The sequence below is a fragment of the Myotis lucifugus genome, unplaced genomic scaffold (genome assembly GCF_000147115.1).
Source record: "Myotis lucifugus unplaced genomic scaffold, Myoluc2.0 scaffold_56, whole genome shotgun sequence".
NCBI lineage: Eukaryota > Metazoa > Chordata > Mammalia > Chiroptera > Vespertilionidae > Myotis > Myotis lucifugus.
This window is the reverse complement of record NW_005871104.1, coordinates 6,422,108-6,441,655: the sequence shown is the minus strand read 5'-3', so window position 1 is coordinate 6,441,655 and position 19,548 is coordinate 6,422,108. Positions and strand designations below refer to the sequence as shown.

At 42.6% G+C, this 19,548-nt stretch overlaps 1 protein-coding gene across 1 annotated transcript in view; it reads right to left on the bottom strand.

The window, feature by feature from the left end:
• SLC36A3 (solute carrier family 36 member 3) overlaps positions 1 to 13,055 on the bottom strand; it is a 19,591-nt gene extending 6,536 nt beyond the window's left edge. The window contains 7 exon segments of the mRNA XM_014456177.2: positions 3 to 172; positions 580 to 678; positions 1,600 to 1,818; positions 2,732 to 2,816; positions 7,309 to 7,404; positions 10,060 to 10,148; positions 12,838 to 13,055. Of these exon segments, the coding sequence (XP_014311663.1) occupies positions 3 to 172; positions 580 to 678; positions 1,600 to 1,818; positions 2,732 to 2,816; positions 7,309 to 7,404; positions 10,060 to 10,148; positions 12,838 to 12,927 (848 nt within the window). The 5' untranslated portion in view covers positions 12,928 to 13,055.
• Between the last annotated feature and the right edge of the window lie 6,493 nt (positions 13,056 to 19,548).

Genomic DNA, 19,548 nt, shown 5'->3' with positions numbered 1-19,548 from the left:
ACCAGCAATTGGGCAAGTTGAGACGTTATAGCGTGGCCTGGGTTTTCGACCCGAACTTCATGTAGCCAAACGACCCCATGCAGATGAAGAGGATGATGACAAGGGACATCCCCAAGTACAGAACAAGAGAAAACTGCTGTGGATGCTTCATCTGGTTTTGGAGGGGCAGAACCTGGTGGTGAAAGGAAGTTGTAAAAGGAAAGGTAGAAGGAGATGTGACACCTTGTGAAGGAGCCGGTTCCCCACAAGCACAGACATCCTTTTCCTGGTGGCCCTGGGGCCAGGAAGGGGCCTCTCCACCTGGCCACACCCCCTTTCACTTCCCTCTATGCTCTCTATGGCCAGGACTGCCCTCCTCCTCCATCTGGGCTGGAGAGTGAATCCTCACTCAGTCTTCAAAGCTTAGCGTGGTGCACGAGGCATTTGGGGCCCTGAGAATGGGTCCTGACATTCCCTTCCACCAGGAGAAGATCATATTCTCACTTTCCATAAATACTATTATTTGCTCATGTGGGACAATGACTGGCTTCCCCCGAGAGCCCAATGACTGGCTTCCCTCGAGACCCACATCAATCTTACCATACCGACGCCCTCAAACGTGAAGACGGCTGTGCCGAAGAACAGCAGGAAGTTCTCCCAGCTTGCCATCAAGGGCAGGTTGCCGGGATCTGGAATCTCCTGAAAGGAAGGGGAAGAAGGGCATTGGCTTTGCCGTGGCACAAAAATCATTGCCTGGTAGACAGCTGGGCCAACCCTGACATCAACAGAGACAGTGTTACGAGCACCCAGGAGATATCTGGAATTGCTCAGCCTTCTCAACTTTTAAAAAGTTATTTTTATTGTGGTAAAATACACATAGCATAAAATTTACATATTTAACCATTTTCAAGTGTACAGTTCAGTGGCATTAAGTACATTCACATGGTTGTGCAACCAACACCGCTAGCCATCTCTAAAACTTGTTCATCATCCCAAACTGAAACTCTGTACCCATTAATAACTCCCCATTATCCGGCCCCCTGGCCACCCCTAATCTACTTTCTATCTCTATGAATTTGACTATTCTAGGTACCTCATGTCAGTGAAATCAGACCATATTTGTCTTTTTGTGATGGCTTACTTCACTTAGCGTCATGTCTTTAAGGTTGGTCCATATTGTTTACCATAGATCAGAATTTCATTCCATTTTAAGGCTGAATAATATTTCACTGTATTTACCGTATTTGTTTATCCATTTGTCCAGTGATGGGCATTTGGGTTGTTTCTACCTTTTCGCTATGGGGAGTCCTCCCATCTTTAAATGTGGGACCCAGGGAGGAGAGTGGAATTGCCTGAGGCTACCCTCCAAGTTAGGGGCACAGCCCAGATAAGGATTCCTCTCTCTTCCTAAAAGTCAATAAGAATAAAAAATCTTACAAAAAAATCTTGAAAAAATTAAAAATCTTTAAAAAAAAAAGTGTTCACAGCTATCACCATAGCAGGGGCTGCTTAGAGCAGGGGGTCACCTTCCTTACCTTGACCTGCCCATAAAGGTAATAATGTTCCCCGGGTGTCTCAGAAACCCTAGACACTGACCCGCTTCTGGCTTCAGGCACAGACCTGCATGATATACTCAAAGATCAGAATCATGCTCCCCAGGGTGGTGATGTTGGCCAGAGTCGAGAAGACGGACAGCACATTGAGGTTCTGGATAAACACCAACAGGACCAGGAAGGGCAGGATGGTCAGCATGTAGAAGCGAATGTCCAGGATGGGAGTCAGCACCAGCATCTTCCTGGGTTGGCAGGTGTTGGAGGTCACGTGGGCTTCTTCCACTATCTGACATAGAGCACAAAGCAGGGAGGACAGGTAGGGGTAAAGATTAAACAAAGGATACCCACGTAAGTTTCTATTTCAGATGATGAACAGGTAATTTTTTAGTACAACTTGTCCCAAATTATTACATAGGACATAATCATAGTAAAAAAAAAAAAGTTATTTGCTGCTTATCTGAAATTCCAATTTAACTGAGTGTTATATATTTTTTATTTGCCAAATCTGGTTACCCTAACCGTAGTGCCCATGACTGTGACAACCCAACCTGTCAGGGCCATAAACTCTCCTTTTGTCATCTAGCCCAACCTCTTCTTCCCTACAAAATGGTTTTCTTTCATCCACCCAAACATTGGAAGTTGACTAAACAAAGGTATTTCCTTCTACTTTAGATAGCTCTAAAAGGTAGAAAGCTCTCAATATTGGGCACCTTCTATCTACTTGAATATTCCATCTACATGACTTGTTATAGTTCTGGCTATTTGAGAGTACAAACACAAATATGTTCTCTCTACTCCATGAAGTCAAGAGAGAAGGCTAAGATTGATTTGTAATGCCTGTTAGGAATGTAATGAGGGCAAGGTTGTAGCTTGTTCGCCTTACATTTAATTAGTCATCTCTATATGACAACCCTCAGGTACTTAAAGTAAATCTTACTAACACTTTTCAGGCTAAAAAGAAAATCTCAATTATTTCTGATTGGACATGATTGTAAGCCTCTCTCCATCCTGGTTACACCCCTCTCTGATCCTTTAAAAGAGTGATTCCCAGGATTGAGAGAACTCCCAAGAGTAGTCTCATCAGGGGTGAGAAATGAAGCCATCTCCTCCCAAGATCTGAACTGTATACTTTTGCTCATGCAGCCCTAGCAGTAGGAGGTCTGCTCTTCTCCCATTCTATCTAGAAGAGGCCTCTTTACCTGTTGTAAATTGTCTGCCATAAACATAAAATACACACTGCAGAAGCCCAGTTGAGTGACGATTAATAAGAAGCTGACGGTGTACCTGGGAAGGAAAAGAAGAGGCAGACAGAGGGAGAAAATTATTTTTTAAAAATGCACTCATTTCTATTTTTTGAAATAATTATTTCTGTTATTTTAAATATTTCCCCACTTTTCTATATTGAAAATTTTCAAGTCCACAGAAAAAGGTGAAAGACCAGTATAATTAACATCCATATATCCTTTAACTAGATATACCAATTTTTAACTTTTGGCCCTAACTGCATCATGTATGTATTACACACACACACACACACACACACACACACACACACACTTTTTCAGAACCATTTGAAAGTCAATTGTAGATAGAACACTTCAACTCTAAATACCTCGGCATACCTCTCTTAAGACTGTGATGCCCAGAAAATCAACTTCAATATACACATACAGTCCATTTTTAAATAACCCAATTCTCTCCAAAATATCTTGATTAGCTGTGTGTTTTTTTAATTCAGAATCTAATCAATGTTTGTATATTGCATTAAGGCTGTGTCTCTTTAGTCTTTTTTCATGTGGAACAGCCCCAAATCCGCCTTTTTTGTTTTCCATGACCTTGTTTTTCTGGGAAGAGTCCAGGCCAACTGTCGTGCTGAATGCCCCCATTGTGGACTTGTATAATTGTTTCCTCGTGATCAGGTCTAGATAAGCACTTTGGTAAGCTTACCACATAAGTGATATTTTGTACGTTTTTTCATCATATCGGGAGGCACATGATGTCCTGTGGTTACACTGTGAAGTGACTGCCAGACTTTTCCAATGTACATTTCCTTCTCTGTAATCTGATGGTAAAACTTTGAGATGGCATGAAAATCCGATTCCCCTCAAACTAAGGGTTTTAACGTTCATTAACGACCCTTGCTTGAATCAATTATCTCATCAGTGGTTGCAAGGTGGTGGTTTTCTAATTTTATCTGTCATTTCTTCTAAATTTATTAGCTAGCATTATTCTTTCTCCGCTTTTTAAAAAAATTACGATAGACTCACTTTAATTTTTTTGAACTTTTGAGCCAAACTGATAACATTGCTGGGAAGCAAGATTTCAAATGCTCCCTCCAATCCATTATTTTAAAATTTAATATATTATACTCCATCATAATCATTATGCTTTTATTTTTATTTTTAAAATATGTTTTTATTGACTTCAAAGGGAGGAAGGGAGAGGGAGAGAGAGATAGAAACATCAATGATGAGAGAGAATTATCGACTGGCTGGTGATTGAGCCCACAATGAAGGCATGTGCCCTGACCGGGAATCAAACCGTGACCTCCTGGTTCAATGCTCAACCACTGAGTAACAATGGCTGAGCTCTCTTAGATTTTTAAATTGTCTCCATTTGAGGATGCATTTATTCATTTTTAGGGAACAAAAATATGCTACTCTACTTAGATTCTAAAGTTTAGATCGGTGTTTTTCAAAATTGGGTTGTAGTATCAATTACATCAGAATCATCTGAGGTTTAGGCATTCCTGGCTCTCATATCAGCTTTTGAGTCAGAGGCTGGGTGATGTCATGTGAGATTTCAAAATGGAGAAGTCTTTTCTCTCTTTACTAGGCAGATTTTCAAACATATACAAAAGCAATGACAATAATTCAGTGAATTCTCGTGTGCCCATGCCAGCTTCAACAACAGTGAAGTTTTTTCCACTCCTCTTCCATCTATCCCTTCACCCCTACACCACACACATGCTTCTTTTGTTGGAATATTTGTAGCAAACTGAAGATCTTGTGGCACTCACTCAGAATGCAACCCTAATGGACAAGGACTTAAACAAATAGCCATCATGCCATTACCAACCCTGACAAAATGAACAATAATTCCTTTATATTATTTAATATTCAGTCCATATGAATATGAATAATATTTCTCTAATTGGCTCAAAAAATGTCTATTTTATGCCATAACCGGTTTGGCTCAGTGGATAGAGCATCAGCCTGTGGACTGAAAGGTCCCAGGTTCGATTCCGGTCAAGGGCAATAACTCAGAATGCAACCCTAATGGACAAGGACTTAAACAAATAGCCATCATGCCATTATCAACCCAGACAAAATTAACAATAATTCCTTTATATTATTTAATATTCAGCCCATATGAATATGAATAATATTTCTCTAATTGGCTCAAAAAATGTCTATTTTACAGTTTCTAAAAAGTTTATACATTGCATTTAGTTATTAAGTCTCTTAAGTTTTTTAAACTGCTAGATTCCTTTTGACTTGTTTTATTTGTTTTTCTTTGCAACTTTTAATTTTTTGGTTAGTATTGAAGCTATCAGATACTTTGTCCCATAGTATGGCCCACTTTCTAGATTTTAGTTGATGACTTCATAATGTCGGTTATCTTGTTTCTCTATCCTGTGTTTCCTGTAAACTGATGTTAGATCTAGCAGCTTGATTAGACTGAGGTTCATCATGTATCTTCCTAGTGAGGACATTTCAGAGGCGTGCTCTGTACTCCCTACTGTACCCTTTTATAAGATACCTCACGCCTGGCTGTCCTGTGTGTAAACATGAGACGCCAAGATTAGTACCTGGGGTCTGGTGGTGTCAGTGTATTCTTCCTTCACGAAGTTTCCCAATACCTTTCACCTAATGGCTTGAACATCCATTGATGATTATTGCCTATGTGCAATGGGCAGTTTTGTGTTTTTGTTTTTAATCTTTCATTGATTTATTTTTTATTCTTATTTTTAGAGAGAGAAAGAAAGGGAGAGAGAGAGAAACATTGGTGAAGCAGCAAAACACTGATCTACCGCTTCCCACACACCACCACCAGGGATCGAGCCTGCAACCCGGGCATGTGCCCTGACCAAGAATTAAAGTGGCAACCTTTCAGTGCACAGGACACGGCTCAACCAACTGAGCCACACCAGCCAGGGCTGAAATGAGCAGTTTTTAATCAAGCTTCCCAGGTATCCCTTGGCACACTAAAAATTACCAATCATTGTTATAAATGTTTTCCCAACTCTTTCTCAGTTACTGGACCGCCAGAGAAATGGAATGGTGGGAGCTAGATGTTCTGGATTCCAGTCCTCGCTCTGCCACTGCATTCCTGTGTCAACTTGGGCAGCTTTATTGCCCCATCTGGGCTTCATTTTTTCCTCCATTAGAATAGCCATGGTTATGGTGATCTCTAAGGACTCTTTCCACCCAAACGTTTTCCTCATGGTGCCATCAGAAACTGACAAACCGTGGTAACAAAGGATGGGGCAATTAGGAGTCACCCAATATTGCTGCCCCAAGATTTCACCGGCCTGATAATTAGTGGGACTCCTAATCAGGAGATCAATGACCTACTGAGAGTCCCAGGTGAGGCGTGGCCACAGGAATCTTGGGAGCCACAGTGCTGACTCACTACCTCCTGAGGGGCTCTGCTGGGAAGGATGAAATGTGAGGTCCTTTTTAAGATTTTTTATTGGTTTTTAGAGAGAGAGAAAGGTAGAGGGAGAGAGAAATATCAATGTGAGAGCAGAACATGGATGAGCTGTCTCGTGCACACCCCCTACGGGGATCGAGCCTGCAAACCTGGGCATGTGCCCTGACCGGGAATCGAACTGGCAACCCCTTGGTGCATGGGAAGATGCACACTGGCCAGGGCTGAAATGTCAGGTTCTTGATCGAATCTCTGCTCCACCACTATCTCTATGTCCTTGGATGTGTTATTTTGTCTTTATGAGCCTTGGTTACTTCATATTCCCAGGACAAAAAACCCCCGGCCTACCTCACAAAGTCATTGAGAAGATCCAAGGAGCCAAGACATAGAAAAGCATTTTGTATGCCATAAACTTTTTATCAAGCAAGGGAACAACCTAAATGTTCACTATTAGGAAAAGGATTAGATAAATCTATGGTATACATCCATACTGGGAACATTGTGAGCTTTTAAAAAATGAGAGAGATTTCTATGTCCCCATGTGGAAAGAAATTTGAAACATATTGTTAGATGAAAGAGCAGATTTCCAAAAATTATTCTAATTAATGTACAAGATAATACAAAACAACGTGTATATTTTCAGCCCTGGCTGGTGTGGCTCAGTTGGTTGCGTGTCATCCTGTGCACCGAAAGGTTGCCGGTTCGATTTTCCATCAGGGCACATGCCCAGGCTGGGGGCTGGATCCCCAGTAAGGGACGTGCAGGAGGCAGCTGATCAATGTTTCTCTCTCTTTCTTCCACTCTCTAAAAATCTTTAAAAATAAAAAAAATATTTTTAAATTGTAAAAAAATCTTAAAAATATATATTTCCATTCCCACACATACATGCAGAGAAAAACAAGTCTAGAGGAACACTGACTAACTAGATAGCAGTGGTTACTTCTTGTGTAAAGAGTGGGAGTGGCAAATGGAGCTATTCAAGGAGATGCTCTATAGTGTTTGACACTTTGTAATAAGGACATATTCATTTAAAACCTGTGTAACTAGAAATAAAGGAAGATCAGGTGAGGATTATTAGTGCCGTTGTTGTTATTATTACTGCTATGACATCTATGACTATTACCTTCCCCACACCGAGTGGGTCCTCAGCCAGGCGTTTGGGCAGGTTTCAAGGCTATACATCATGGCCTCTCCGTAGTTCACAAAACTCTTTTGCAGTCTAGAGGAAGAACAAGAAATGCATAACTTAGAACATTTTTGTGAAAAGTACAATTTACTCCTATAGTGAGTAATTATTATACATTTGTGTGTTAACATGGAGCATTCTAGTTATTTTCTAGCAACACTATTACGGAAATATTTTATAACAGTATATACTTGAACAACTTTCAGGAGTCAGCCTCTTCTCTTTTTTTGTAGCATTTTTTAAAAACACTACTACTTAAGTGGATTTTTAAAAAGTAAACAGTAGCTGTGAGTTGATTAGTCTGCAAACCAGGAAGAGAGGATGTGAAAGGAGGTGTGAAGTGTGCAAGCCCGGTCAGGGGGAGGAGGGAGGAGGAGAGAGGGGTTGGGTTTCTGGGCTTACATTCCCTCCTTCCCACGGCTGAGGGTGTTGGGACATTTGGGAGGCCTATCCGGGACCATATCACACGCAAAGATGATACTCGGGCTCCTGCCCAGCAGCCCTGTAGGATGTGACACCCACATTCCAGCCTATCTTGTCCCTCTTCCCTCGGCGGCCCTTCCTCGGGGTGGGGAAGGCCCTGCTGAGGAACTGCCCCGTGTAAGTGGGAGCAGCAGCAGTTTGTCGAGGACCCTGATCCCCAAGTCAATTGCAGGACTGAGGGGAGTAGCTGGGAGGGGAAAAGATCCCAATATGCCCTCTCTGATAGCTGGGAGACCTTGAGGAGGTCTCTTTACTTTTTTTTATTTTTTTTAAATAATATATTTTACTGATTTCTTACAGAGAGGAAGGGAGAGGGATAGTTAGAAACATTGCTGAGAGAGAAACATCGATCAGCTGCCTCCTGCACACTCCCTACTGGGTATGTGTCTGCAACCAAGGTACATGCCCTTGACTGGAATCGAACCTGGGACCCTTGAGTCCGCAGGCTGACGCTCTATCCATTGAGCCAAACCGGTTGGGGCGAGTTGGTCTTTTTAGATTTCTGGACCTCAGTCTGGGTTTGGAGGAGGAAACAGTGAGAGATGGATACAGAGATGTGTTGGGAAGGCCGCATGGTTCTTCTATTTTTATTATTACTGTGTTTGGCATTTCAAATATAAAGGAGGTCACAATGCATAGGACTGGCAAATATTGGTCTGAGGATTACAAATTCAAAAGCTCTGGGGACCAAACCGGTATCAGTAATGTGGTGAGAGGGGCTGGTATGAGACAACGGGGAATAGTGGAGACAGTGGCAAACCCTCTGGTTCACTCCCCGTCCTGAAAGGGGTTGACTGGGACTTGGCTTCAGCTGAATGAGTGAAGCCCCAGAGGTACCAGACTGTCTAACAGGCAAGAAGAAGATGAAGATCTTTTTTTAAATGTGAAATCTCTGAATTTTTAAATGTAGGCTAAAACAAAACAAAGCAAAAACTGTGGAATTTCCCCAAAACATATCCAAAGGCCATAGTCAGCTCTTATACCATCAGTCTGTAACCTCTGTATTAGAAAAATGGAAAAAGAAAAAAGAAAAACAAGTAATCAAAAACAACAACAACAAACAAACCCCAAGGGAAGGCTATCATGTATGGCATAGATATTAGAAGACTACTTGGTGATATGATGGCCCCCGTAGGCTTGAGGGAAAAAGAAATTTGCAAAATGTTAGAGTGGAGTCAGAGAGGTTTTGGAATACCAGCTCTGCCACTCCCTAGCTTTCTGACCCTGAGCAAGGCATCTAACGCAGATCTAAGTCTCAGTTTGCTCATCTGTAAAATGGGAATAATGGTGCTATAAAAGTTTACTGTAAGGAGTAAATAGAAGAAGGTTTGCAAAGCTCTTGCCATGTGCCTGCCACAGTGTAATTGTGCAATAAATTTAATTGCAGAATGAGTAAGTGCTCTTACCAGTGTTTTGTGAGCTGGAAAGTGCTCCACAAATTAGGTGTGACTGATATAGTCTCCAGATACACCTATTTGGGTTTGATAAATTGGCTTTAAGAGGAGTTTCATCAACTTTGACTTTGGAAGTCTTTCTGCACGTGTCTGATGACTCGTTTAGACTTACACACCTCCGGAACAGCTCAGTGCTATGGGTAGAGAGCCACCAGGTGGTGGGAAGTAAGGAATTACTAATCACCCATGAATGGTAGTTTTTAAATAGGAAACTCTCAGCATTACTTGTTTTCACTGCATTTGTCTTTTCTTTGCATTGAAGTTTAAAAAATATAAATACTGAGTATCAGATATGTGCTGTATTAACGACTGATGTAATTGCAAACTAGTCATTTCATCGCTAACTTTTTCACTTTTACTAAATTGTCCCCCAAAAGGTTTATCTGGAACAAATGACCCATACAAAGTGCGTGTATGGGAGGTGGGGGGAGGTTGAGAAAGAAACATATCTCTAAGTATCTCACATAAACATGGCGGTTTATAGAGCATGTTTGCATCTTGTATCAATGTGATCTCTCTAGGTTCAGGGGGAGCTGGAGCTTGACAGTATCGTCCAGCTGGTTAGCAGCAGAGTTGGGCCTGAACCCAGGAGTTTCCAGTGGAGTTCTTTATCACCGCCTCTGTAGAATCTAGAACAGCAGGGGCGGTGGTGGCTTGAAGAAATGACCAGGTAATTGGGTTAAGTCAAAGGAAACTGAACACACCCTCAGACAGGGCCTGGCACGGGCTGAGAGAGAAGCAGGACCCTCACCTGTGACTGAGGTGATTGGCGCAGTTCACCAGGATGACCATGCAGTGCACTGTGATGATCCCGATGACCAGCAGGCTGAGGGGACCCACCTGGAGGGCAGGAGAGAGGCGGGGATGGTTAGCCACGCACTGAGGCTCCCACACCCGGGCCTCTCCCAGCCTCTGATGATAAAGCTGCCTCTGGGGTGAGAGCCCCTGCCTGAGTGTCCTAATGCCTCCAGATGTTCTGGCCGACATGCCCTTCTTAGCATCACTATGAAGTGGCTGCCCAACCTCCACAGGACACTTCCAGTGGCAGAGCACTCACTGCCTTCCTAGACTTGGGACTTTTCCTCTAGTAAGGGTGTCAACACGGGCACTCGTGACATTGTGGGCCAGGTGATTCTTGGTTGTGGGGGCTGTCCTGTGTGTTTTAGGATGTTTAGCAGCATTCCTCGGCCTCTACTCACCAGGTATCCGTGGCATGCTCCCTTTCCAAACTAGTTGTGACAACCAAGAATGTCTCTAGACATTATCCATATCTTTGGGGACGTGTGTGAAAAATTGTCCCCAGTTGAGAGTCACTCCCTTCGTATGTCTAATTTGTCAATATTTCTTTTATTTTTAACTAAAAGTTGTATATATTTAAGGTGCACAACATGATGAGTTGATATACACATAGATAGTAAAATGATTACTGTAATCAAGCTAATGAACATATCTTCTCACATAGTTTCCATTTTTTCTTTGTATGTGGGAAGAGATTAAAAAACAGGGCTCATTATTAATCATAATCTCCCATGCAGTGCAATAGGCATTGAGTAAAGAGGGTCTGGCTCACCTCCTTTGTTCTGGACACTCATACCTTTAGAGATGTGACCTGAGATAATATTATCTATCATAAAGAAACAAATGAGAGATCAAGAGTACCACTAGATTCCACTAGAATGTAACCTCCTTATAGCAGAGACGCTGCCTTATTTACTTCTATATTCCCAGGCTCTAAGAATGCACATAATGGTTATTCAATATACATATTTCTTGAGTGAATTATGGTCAAAGGTTCTGGTGGGAGATTAGGAAGCAAAATAAAAGGACAAAAGAATTACCTTAAACAGCAAATTCCACATTGGCAAAGACAGTGGCAATGGGGTAATAATACTCTTTAGAAATTCTAGAACCCTGAGAATTCCAAAGGGGAGAGTCCCATTTCTGGGTTAGAACTGCCACAGGTTGGAAGTTATAACAGAAACCAGGGTCTCAATATGCCTTCTTTAGACACGGGGCCACTTACCAGGCCTGGATAGGAGGAGAAATTCACTTCGATTAAATGGAAATCGTCTGTTTAGCATTAATTCAATACACATGAATTGGGACTTCCCGTGTGCCAGTCTCTACAGTGGGTACGCTGGAGACGTGTTAAGATAAATCAAAGTTCCTGCCCTCAGAACTTTCAGGTAAGTGAGGAACATAGAAATATTAAAGAAGTGTGTCTCACTTTTGTAAGTGCTGTAAGAATTCCAGGTGAGGTAGGTATAAGTTCTAGAGAACCAGAAGGTGACAGTGGCATTAAGGTCAAAAGGAATCAGTCAAGTTTTACAGAGGAGGGAGAAGGGAATGGCCTATAAAGAGACAGAGGTGAGTGGCGGGGAGGGGAGGGGACTGGAGAAGATGTTATCCTCATCTTCCAAGCCACTCTCTCAGAGTTGATCAAATGGACTGAAACAGAAGCCACATGTTCATACTAACTTCAGGGACTGGGCTGCTAATGGGAACGAGGAAATGGGTGGGTGATCCTGGGGCATGGGGAGGACTGTGGCAAAGTTGACTATGTATCAGTCTGTGAGGATGGTCTTGAAGAATAATGGCAGGGTGGTGGGGGCATTGAATGAAGGTGGTCCAAACCGGCAGTTGGACATCCCTCTTGCAATCCGGGACCGCTGGATGAAGTGGTCCAACTTCCGGTTATGAGATAAATAGGCACTGGGGGTGTAATGTACAGCATGAGGACTGCAGTTGACACTGCTGTGGGGCATATTTGAAAGTTGCAAAGAGAGTAGATCCTAAAAGTTCTCATCTCAAAGGAAAAACATTTTTTTTGTACCAGGAGGATGAATGTTAGCTAAACTGATTGTAGTAATCATTTTACAATATCTCTATGTCAAGTCATTATGTGGTACACGTACACTTTAAACTTATACAGAGCTGCATGTCAATTATACCTCAACTAGTGGCCCAGTGCATGAAATTCATGCACTGAGGGGGGGGGGGTGTCCCTCAGCCCAGCCTGCACCCTCTCCAATCTGGGACCCCTCAGGGGATGTCCCACAGGGATCGGGCCTAAACTGGCAGTTGGACATCCCTCTTGCAATTCGGGACTGCTGGCTCCTAACCGCTCACCTGCCTGCCGGCCTGCTCACCCCAAACTGCACCCCCCCCTATGGGCCTGCTCGCCCTCAACTACCCCGCCCCCCCGCTGGCCTGATCGCCCCTAACCACCTCTGCCTTGGCCTCACCACCATGGCTTTGTTTGGAAAGACGTCCAAAAGGTCTCCTGGAAGGTCTCCCGGTCTAATTAGCATATTACCCTTTTATTAGTATAGATAAAACTGGGAAAAGAATAATGTCCTGTCCCTCCGGGCTCCAGGTTGGCTCCTGTGGATTGATGCCTGCATTCACATTTGCTCTTACAGAGGGTACCCCGAATTGTCTATTGATAAACAGTGCAAAGGCCTCATGGACCCACCACCCTATTCCCCCAAATGGGTAAACCTAGTTTTCATCACCAGATTCTTCTTACCAAGATGCCGGCATTTTTCATGGCCATGGGAAGACCCAGGAGCCCGGTGCCAATGTTGCATTTCAATAAATGGACCAAGGTTTGCATCATCCTGTGTGGGAAGAGCAGGGAGACAAGAGGGCATGTTAGTGGAAGGGAAGGGTGGCCCAAAACTCAGCCTCCTTCCAGCACCTCCAGCACCTTCTGTGGGGAAGAGGGACAAAACCCGATAAAGTGGACTCTGGTTTAGGTCCCAGGATCTGTCCTGGAGGAGCTGATCCAGAGCTGGGCTAGTTCAGATAGCTCAACAAATATGTTTTTTAATTGATTTTTTTTTTTTTTTTTTTTTTTTTAGAGAAAGAGCAGAAGGGAGAGGGGGGAGACAGAAAGAGAAACATCGATGTGAAAGTGAAACATTGACTGGCTGCCTCCTGCATGCTTCCTACCTCTGATCAAGCCCACAACCCAGGCCTGTGCCCTGACCAAGAATCAAATTGGCAATCCTTTCGATGCATGGGACGATGCCCAACCAACTGAGCCACACTGGCTAGGGGAGCTCAACGAATATTTAACATGCACTAAGCATTAAAGAAAATGTTTCTAATAATTGCTACCATCTGGATAACTCCCTAGTACCAGTTTATTCATTAACTCACCCAATGGTTTCTTTCATGATTTATTCACTCAATATTTATGAAGACCTACTAGATGTAGCATTTAGGTAGACAGTGAAAAAAATTAACAATTTTCTCAATTTATGGAGTAATTATTGGTGCCAGGTCATTGATTAATTCACTCCCTAGAAAAAACATAACCTCACACCAATATATGGAATATTTACTGGTTCTCGTTCACCCTTTCATCTATTTACCCGACCAGTATACATTTTGAACTTATTCCATGCTATGTATTGGATCAAATTTAATAACATTGCTACTGTGCATGTAGAATGCTTACTATGTGTCTGGCAGGGGTGAGTTAAGTCTATTTATCTAAGGATGGGGGCACCCATTGTCCCTTCACTTCTAAGAGGTGACATTTATTTCTTGGTAACTGGAATTATTGAAAAATATGTCAAAGCAAAAACATTAAACAATATTTTGTCAATTCTTTGATAAGAATTTTTTCAAAAGATTTGCTCTTTCTCCCTACTTCCTCCCCTCCTCCCCTCACTTCTTTCCTAGAGTGGTGTCCAGTCTCACTTGAATCAGGTCTCCTGGGAAAGGGGAGACAAGGTTTTGGAGAAGCTGTTAGCTAACCCCATCATAGATCAGGGCCTTGGAGAGTAAAACATGTGAGGAATTCCTGGGAATTAAAAAAAGTTATATTTATATTTTTCTTGAAAAATATTACATTGGTGTTATAAAAGGAAATACCAAAATTTCACTAAATGGGAATAATCACCTTTAACATTTTGATTGACATTCTTCTGGGCATCCTTATTTGCTTATTTGCTTTTATAAACACACACCATTTACACAAGGAAAAGCATTATAATACTATATCCTAAACTAATTTTCATTATGAATAGTATGTCCTATACATTTTTCACAACCATAGATTTCCTTCATCATCTGTAATGGCTGTATTTACTCTATTGTGTGTGTACATACTTTATTTAAATGATCTCTTATTGTTTCTGAATTGTCAACACTATAATCAGTGTTTCAATAAAATCATCATGCATACCTATCTCTCCCTTCTCTGCTTCCCAATTCTTTCCCCAGAGCAGTCACTACTGCCAGTTGTGTGTGTATGTGTGTATTTTCAAAGAAAGCAAATGCAAAATAGTATTTGTATGTTTTATGTAAATATACATTAGGATCTGCAATACATTACAACATTGTCATCTTCAAAGATACCAAAAGGACATGAGAGAGGAGGACATTTCTTGACACCCTTATCCACACTGGGTATTGTCATTTATAATCTCATCATGCCCATGGCTATTATGTGATCTGATTACTAGGTAATAGTCCGCTTGGCAATAAAGTCCTAAGAAAAATTTCCACGTATCTGGGTCTATGGCAGTAAAAGTAGGGACATGAGGCTAGGACGTGACCTTTTGTTTCCTGGATGGGGTTGTTGTTGGGAGGGAAACAGGGATAGAGAGGAAGAAACAGAGAGAAAATGAAGACTAGTAGATGGAAGAGAGGGGAGCAGCTTGAAACTGTGGCAGAAAGAGCAGCCAGCCTAAGACACAGAATTGTTCCTGGAACCCAGAAACTCATGCTGGGGGTGGCTACTCTATCTGGGTTCTTTGCAAAAACTGGGCAACAGGTGTAATACCCAGAGCCACACAGATCAACCTTCTCAGATTCTGAAGGTTCTTTCATCCATTCGTCCCCTGTACACTGGGGATAAGTGTGTAAAGAAGAGAGAAGTAGGAAGACGTAGCCCAGAGCTGAAGGCTGCAGCGCTTGACCTCAGACCTGGAAGGGCAGTGCAGCCACTTACGACAATCTATTGGCTTCCTCAGCAGGATGGACACCCTCTGAGCTGGTGTTACTGCTACTCTCGGAGACTGACTTGGACCCGTCATCCAGGGAGTTGGACTCACTGTCGTCCCTTCGAAGCAATGAAGTCTTCGACATGGTGGGGAGGTGGTGGTGGCTCAGGGTTAAGTCCTGTAACAGCCTCAAACCAGCCTTCCATGGGTTTTTCTCCAGAGAAACCAGGGCTGCAGGCCTGAGATGCTAGCTCTGAATTCTTGAGGGTGCCTGCCTGGGTGAAGCCTGAGCGTGTGAATCAGTGAAGCCCCTGGTGGCAGGGGAAGCTGATGTTGATTATGCTTCACCCGGCTTTTGGGGGGACTTAGGAGAGTCTCATCTCAAGAGGACCCTCAGTGCCCCTTGCATTTGATTGGCCACATGCCAGGATTTGCCTGGACTTTCCGCCCCTCCCACTTTAGCCCTAAAGTGAACAGTGTGACTGGGAGGAAGAAGGCACCATTGGACTGGAGGTCCTGGGGCCTGGATGTGGGGCCAGGCCCAGTGCTCCCCTACCCCTGGCAAGGGGGAAACCAGAACTACCTCACAATGGAGGCTGCCCAGCCAATAAAGTGCTGCAGAATCCCAGGATGCAGGTGTGGTCCAACAGAGGGAAATCAGCTACCACCTTGCCCTGGGTGTGGGTGAAGCGTGGCTTTTATGGCCCAGTTCAATGCCACCTGCTCAGAATTTCTGTACAAGAGGACTGCCACCTATTTAAAAAGGAGTGCAAGTAAACTTTTAAAAATTATTCAAAAAATACTCGAGCATTAATATAGAAGTGGGCAAAAGTAGGCTTACAGTTATGAGTACATGAAACACAGAGTTTATTCTCGTATTATTTATTATTATTAACCTACTTTTGCCCGCCCTTGTATACTAGGCACTGTTCTCCACACTGGGAAAACAGTAGGGTAGACAAGTACTACAACTTCTGCCCTCATGGAACTTAGAAGCTAGTGAAGAGACTGATAATAAAAAAAATGTCGAGTATATGTTCGTAATAAGTACTGGAAAGAAAAATAATGCAGGAAAGGCAATGAAGAGTGCCGACAGGGATTGGGGGGAGGGTTGCAATTTTAGACTGGTGGTGACAGTGGGCCTCACTGAGGAAGTGACATTTGGGGAAAGGGCTGATGAGGTGAGGGAGTGCGCGCTGTGTGTGTTTAAGGCAGCGGTTCTCAACCTTCCTAATGCCGTGACCCTTTAATACAGTTCCTCATGTTGTGGTGACCCCCAACCATAAAATTATTTTCGTTGCTACTTCATAACTGTAATTTTGCTACTGTTATGAATCGTAATGTAAATATCTGATATGCAGGATGTATTTTCCTTGTTACAAATTGAACATAATTAAAGCATAGTGATTAATCACAAAAACAATATGTAATTATATATTTATTTATATATATATATGTTTTCTGATGGTCTTAGGCAACCCCTGTGAAAGGGTCATTCGACCCCCAAAGGGTTCGCGACCCACAGGTTGAGAACCGCTGGTTTAAGGTTAAGAAACGTAAAGCAGAGGGAGGATAAGTGCAAAGGCCCTGAGGCAGGAGAGTGCCTGGGGTATTGCAGGAATGATAAGGCCAGGTGGCTGGCTCAGTGTGCACAAAGGGTGGGAGACGAGTGGAGGGGCATATGTCTGGCTTGCCCAGGACCGTGCTGGTTTGTGCTTGTTGCCCTGGCACAATGAATAATTAACATTGCCTCTTTTCACTATCAAGAGTGCCCTAGCTTGGATGATAAATTACAGGATCACACCAGAGATGCAGTTAATGTAAGTGGAAGTAACAACAAATGGGTGGACTGGGATGGGCAGGACCCTGTAGGCCACTGGGAAGAAGCCTTTGGTTTTTACTGAGGGTTTTGAGCAGAGAAGGGACATGACCTGGGTTTTAACAGGATCTGCCTGGCCATTTTGTTGGTAGCAGATTGAATGGGGGCGAGAGCAAAAGCAGGGACACAATTAGGAGGCTGTTGCAATAAGCTCAGAGGCTACTGCCATGACCCAAGGTCAACAGGGGTGTAGACCAGGTGGCAGCTAAAGATGGTGAGAAGTGACTGAAGTCTGGGCATCTTTAAAGCGAAAGCCCAGAGGATGTGCTGATGGACTTACTGTGGGGTATAAAGGAAAGAGGGGGGTCAAAGATGACTGCGCTGTTTTTGGTGTAACAGGAAGGATGGGATCGGCATGAACAAAGTCTAGTCTTGAAGATGCCTTTGCAGAGCAAACCCCGGCCCACTGTACTTTGACTGTATGTTTATTTGGGATGGTCTGGACAGGTTACTTATGAACATTATGGGGGGCCAAAGTGCTCCCCATGTCAACTCTTAGTAATGCTCTGAAATCAACTCTATGAGCCTCTTCCCTCCCCTGAATATCAAATGAGATCTCCCCCTCCTCTGATGACTGAAAGGCTATTTCCCAAGTTGGAAATAACTTCCCCTCCCCAATGCATTTATTCACTGCTTTAATACTCACTAGTGAATGCCTGCTCTGAATTAGGCAGGTGCTACAGACTCAACAATGAACACTTTCAAGGAGTCTGTACTTTAGTAGGAAGTAGGAAGAGGACAAACAAATAATGAGACAGTGATAGATTATAAGAAATGCCATGCTCATTTTAAAACAAAGCAAAACAAATGCAAAACTACAAAAAGTGAGAATCACCCTCATCCAGAGAGAACAGCTGTGACCAATCTAATGTGCTTCATTCATGCACATGTCCCACCACTAACTTGATGTGTAATACAGCTTTGTAAAAAATTGTGATAAAACACACATAAAACTTACCATCTTAACCATTTTAAAAAATTTTAGAGAAGGAAGAAGAGAGAGGGTTAGAACAATAGAAACATTGGTTGCCTCCTGCATGCCCCTACTGGGGATCAAGCCCGAAACCTGGGTATGTGCCCTGACCGGAAATTGAACTGGTGACCTCTTGGTTCACGGTTGATGGTCAACCACTGAGCACACTGGCCGGGCAGCCAACTTGGGTGCAGTTCAACAGTGTTACTGGTAAATACATACACAATGTGTACAACCAATTTCCAGAACTCTTCATTTTGCGAAACTGAACCTCTATACCAATTAAACTTTCCTCCCCCCTCTCTGCTAGGATCCTCCCCCTCCCCCTCCCCAATCCTACTTTATTTTTTCATGTCTCTGACTACTGTATGTACCTCATAAAACTGGAATGATGCATTATTTGTCTTTTTTGTGACTGGCTTATTTCACTTAGCACAATGTCCTCAAGGTTTATCTGTGTTGTGACATGTGTCAGAATTTCCTTCCTTTTTAAGGCTGAGTAATATTCCATTGTAATATATACCACATTTTGTTTATCCATTCATCTGTCAGCGGCCATTTGGGTTGCTTCCACCTTTTGGTTATTGTGAATCATGCTGCTCTGAATATGGGTGTGCAGCTATCTTATTTGAAATGCTAATACAACTTTTTCACTTCATATATGCTATCCATATTTTCACTTCACCAAACAGATGAAGAAATAAATTTTAATGACTGGAGAACATTTGATTTTTAAAGTGGAGTTTATTGAGGTATAACTTACATCCAGAAAAACTCACCCTTTTAAAGTATACAGTTTCAACAAGTTTTGACAAATGCATACAGTCTCATAACTAACACCAAACTATATAACATTTCCATCACGCCAAAAAGTTCCTTCAGGCCCCTTTGTAGTGAAGCTTCTCCTCCAACATCCATCCATTCGGTTTAGCATCTTCCACAATGTTATATAAATACAATCATATAACCTGTAAGCTTTTAAGTCTGGCATCTTTCACTCAGCATGATGCTCTTGAGGTTCATCCATGTGGTTGAATGCAACAGTTTAATCCTTTTTATGGTTGAGTAGTATTCCATTGTATGGACATACCAAAATGTGCTTCTTCATTCACCCGGTGATGGACATTTGGATTACTTGCAGTTTTTGGTGATTATGAATAAAGCTGCTGGAAACATTCATGTACAGGACTTTATGTGGTCAAGTGTTTTTATTCATCTGGTGAAGATTTTGGAGTAGGATTGCTTGTGTATTTTTAAGTCTGTAAGTTACCACCAAACTATTTTCCAAAGTGGCATTACCAGTTTGCATTCCCACCAGCAATTTTTGAGAGTTCCAGTTGCTTCCTTGTATAGTTTTTTTTTTGGTGCCTTATTTTAATTAATAAAACCCTTACTATTGGATATACAGGACATACCCAATTTTTCAGTGAT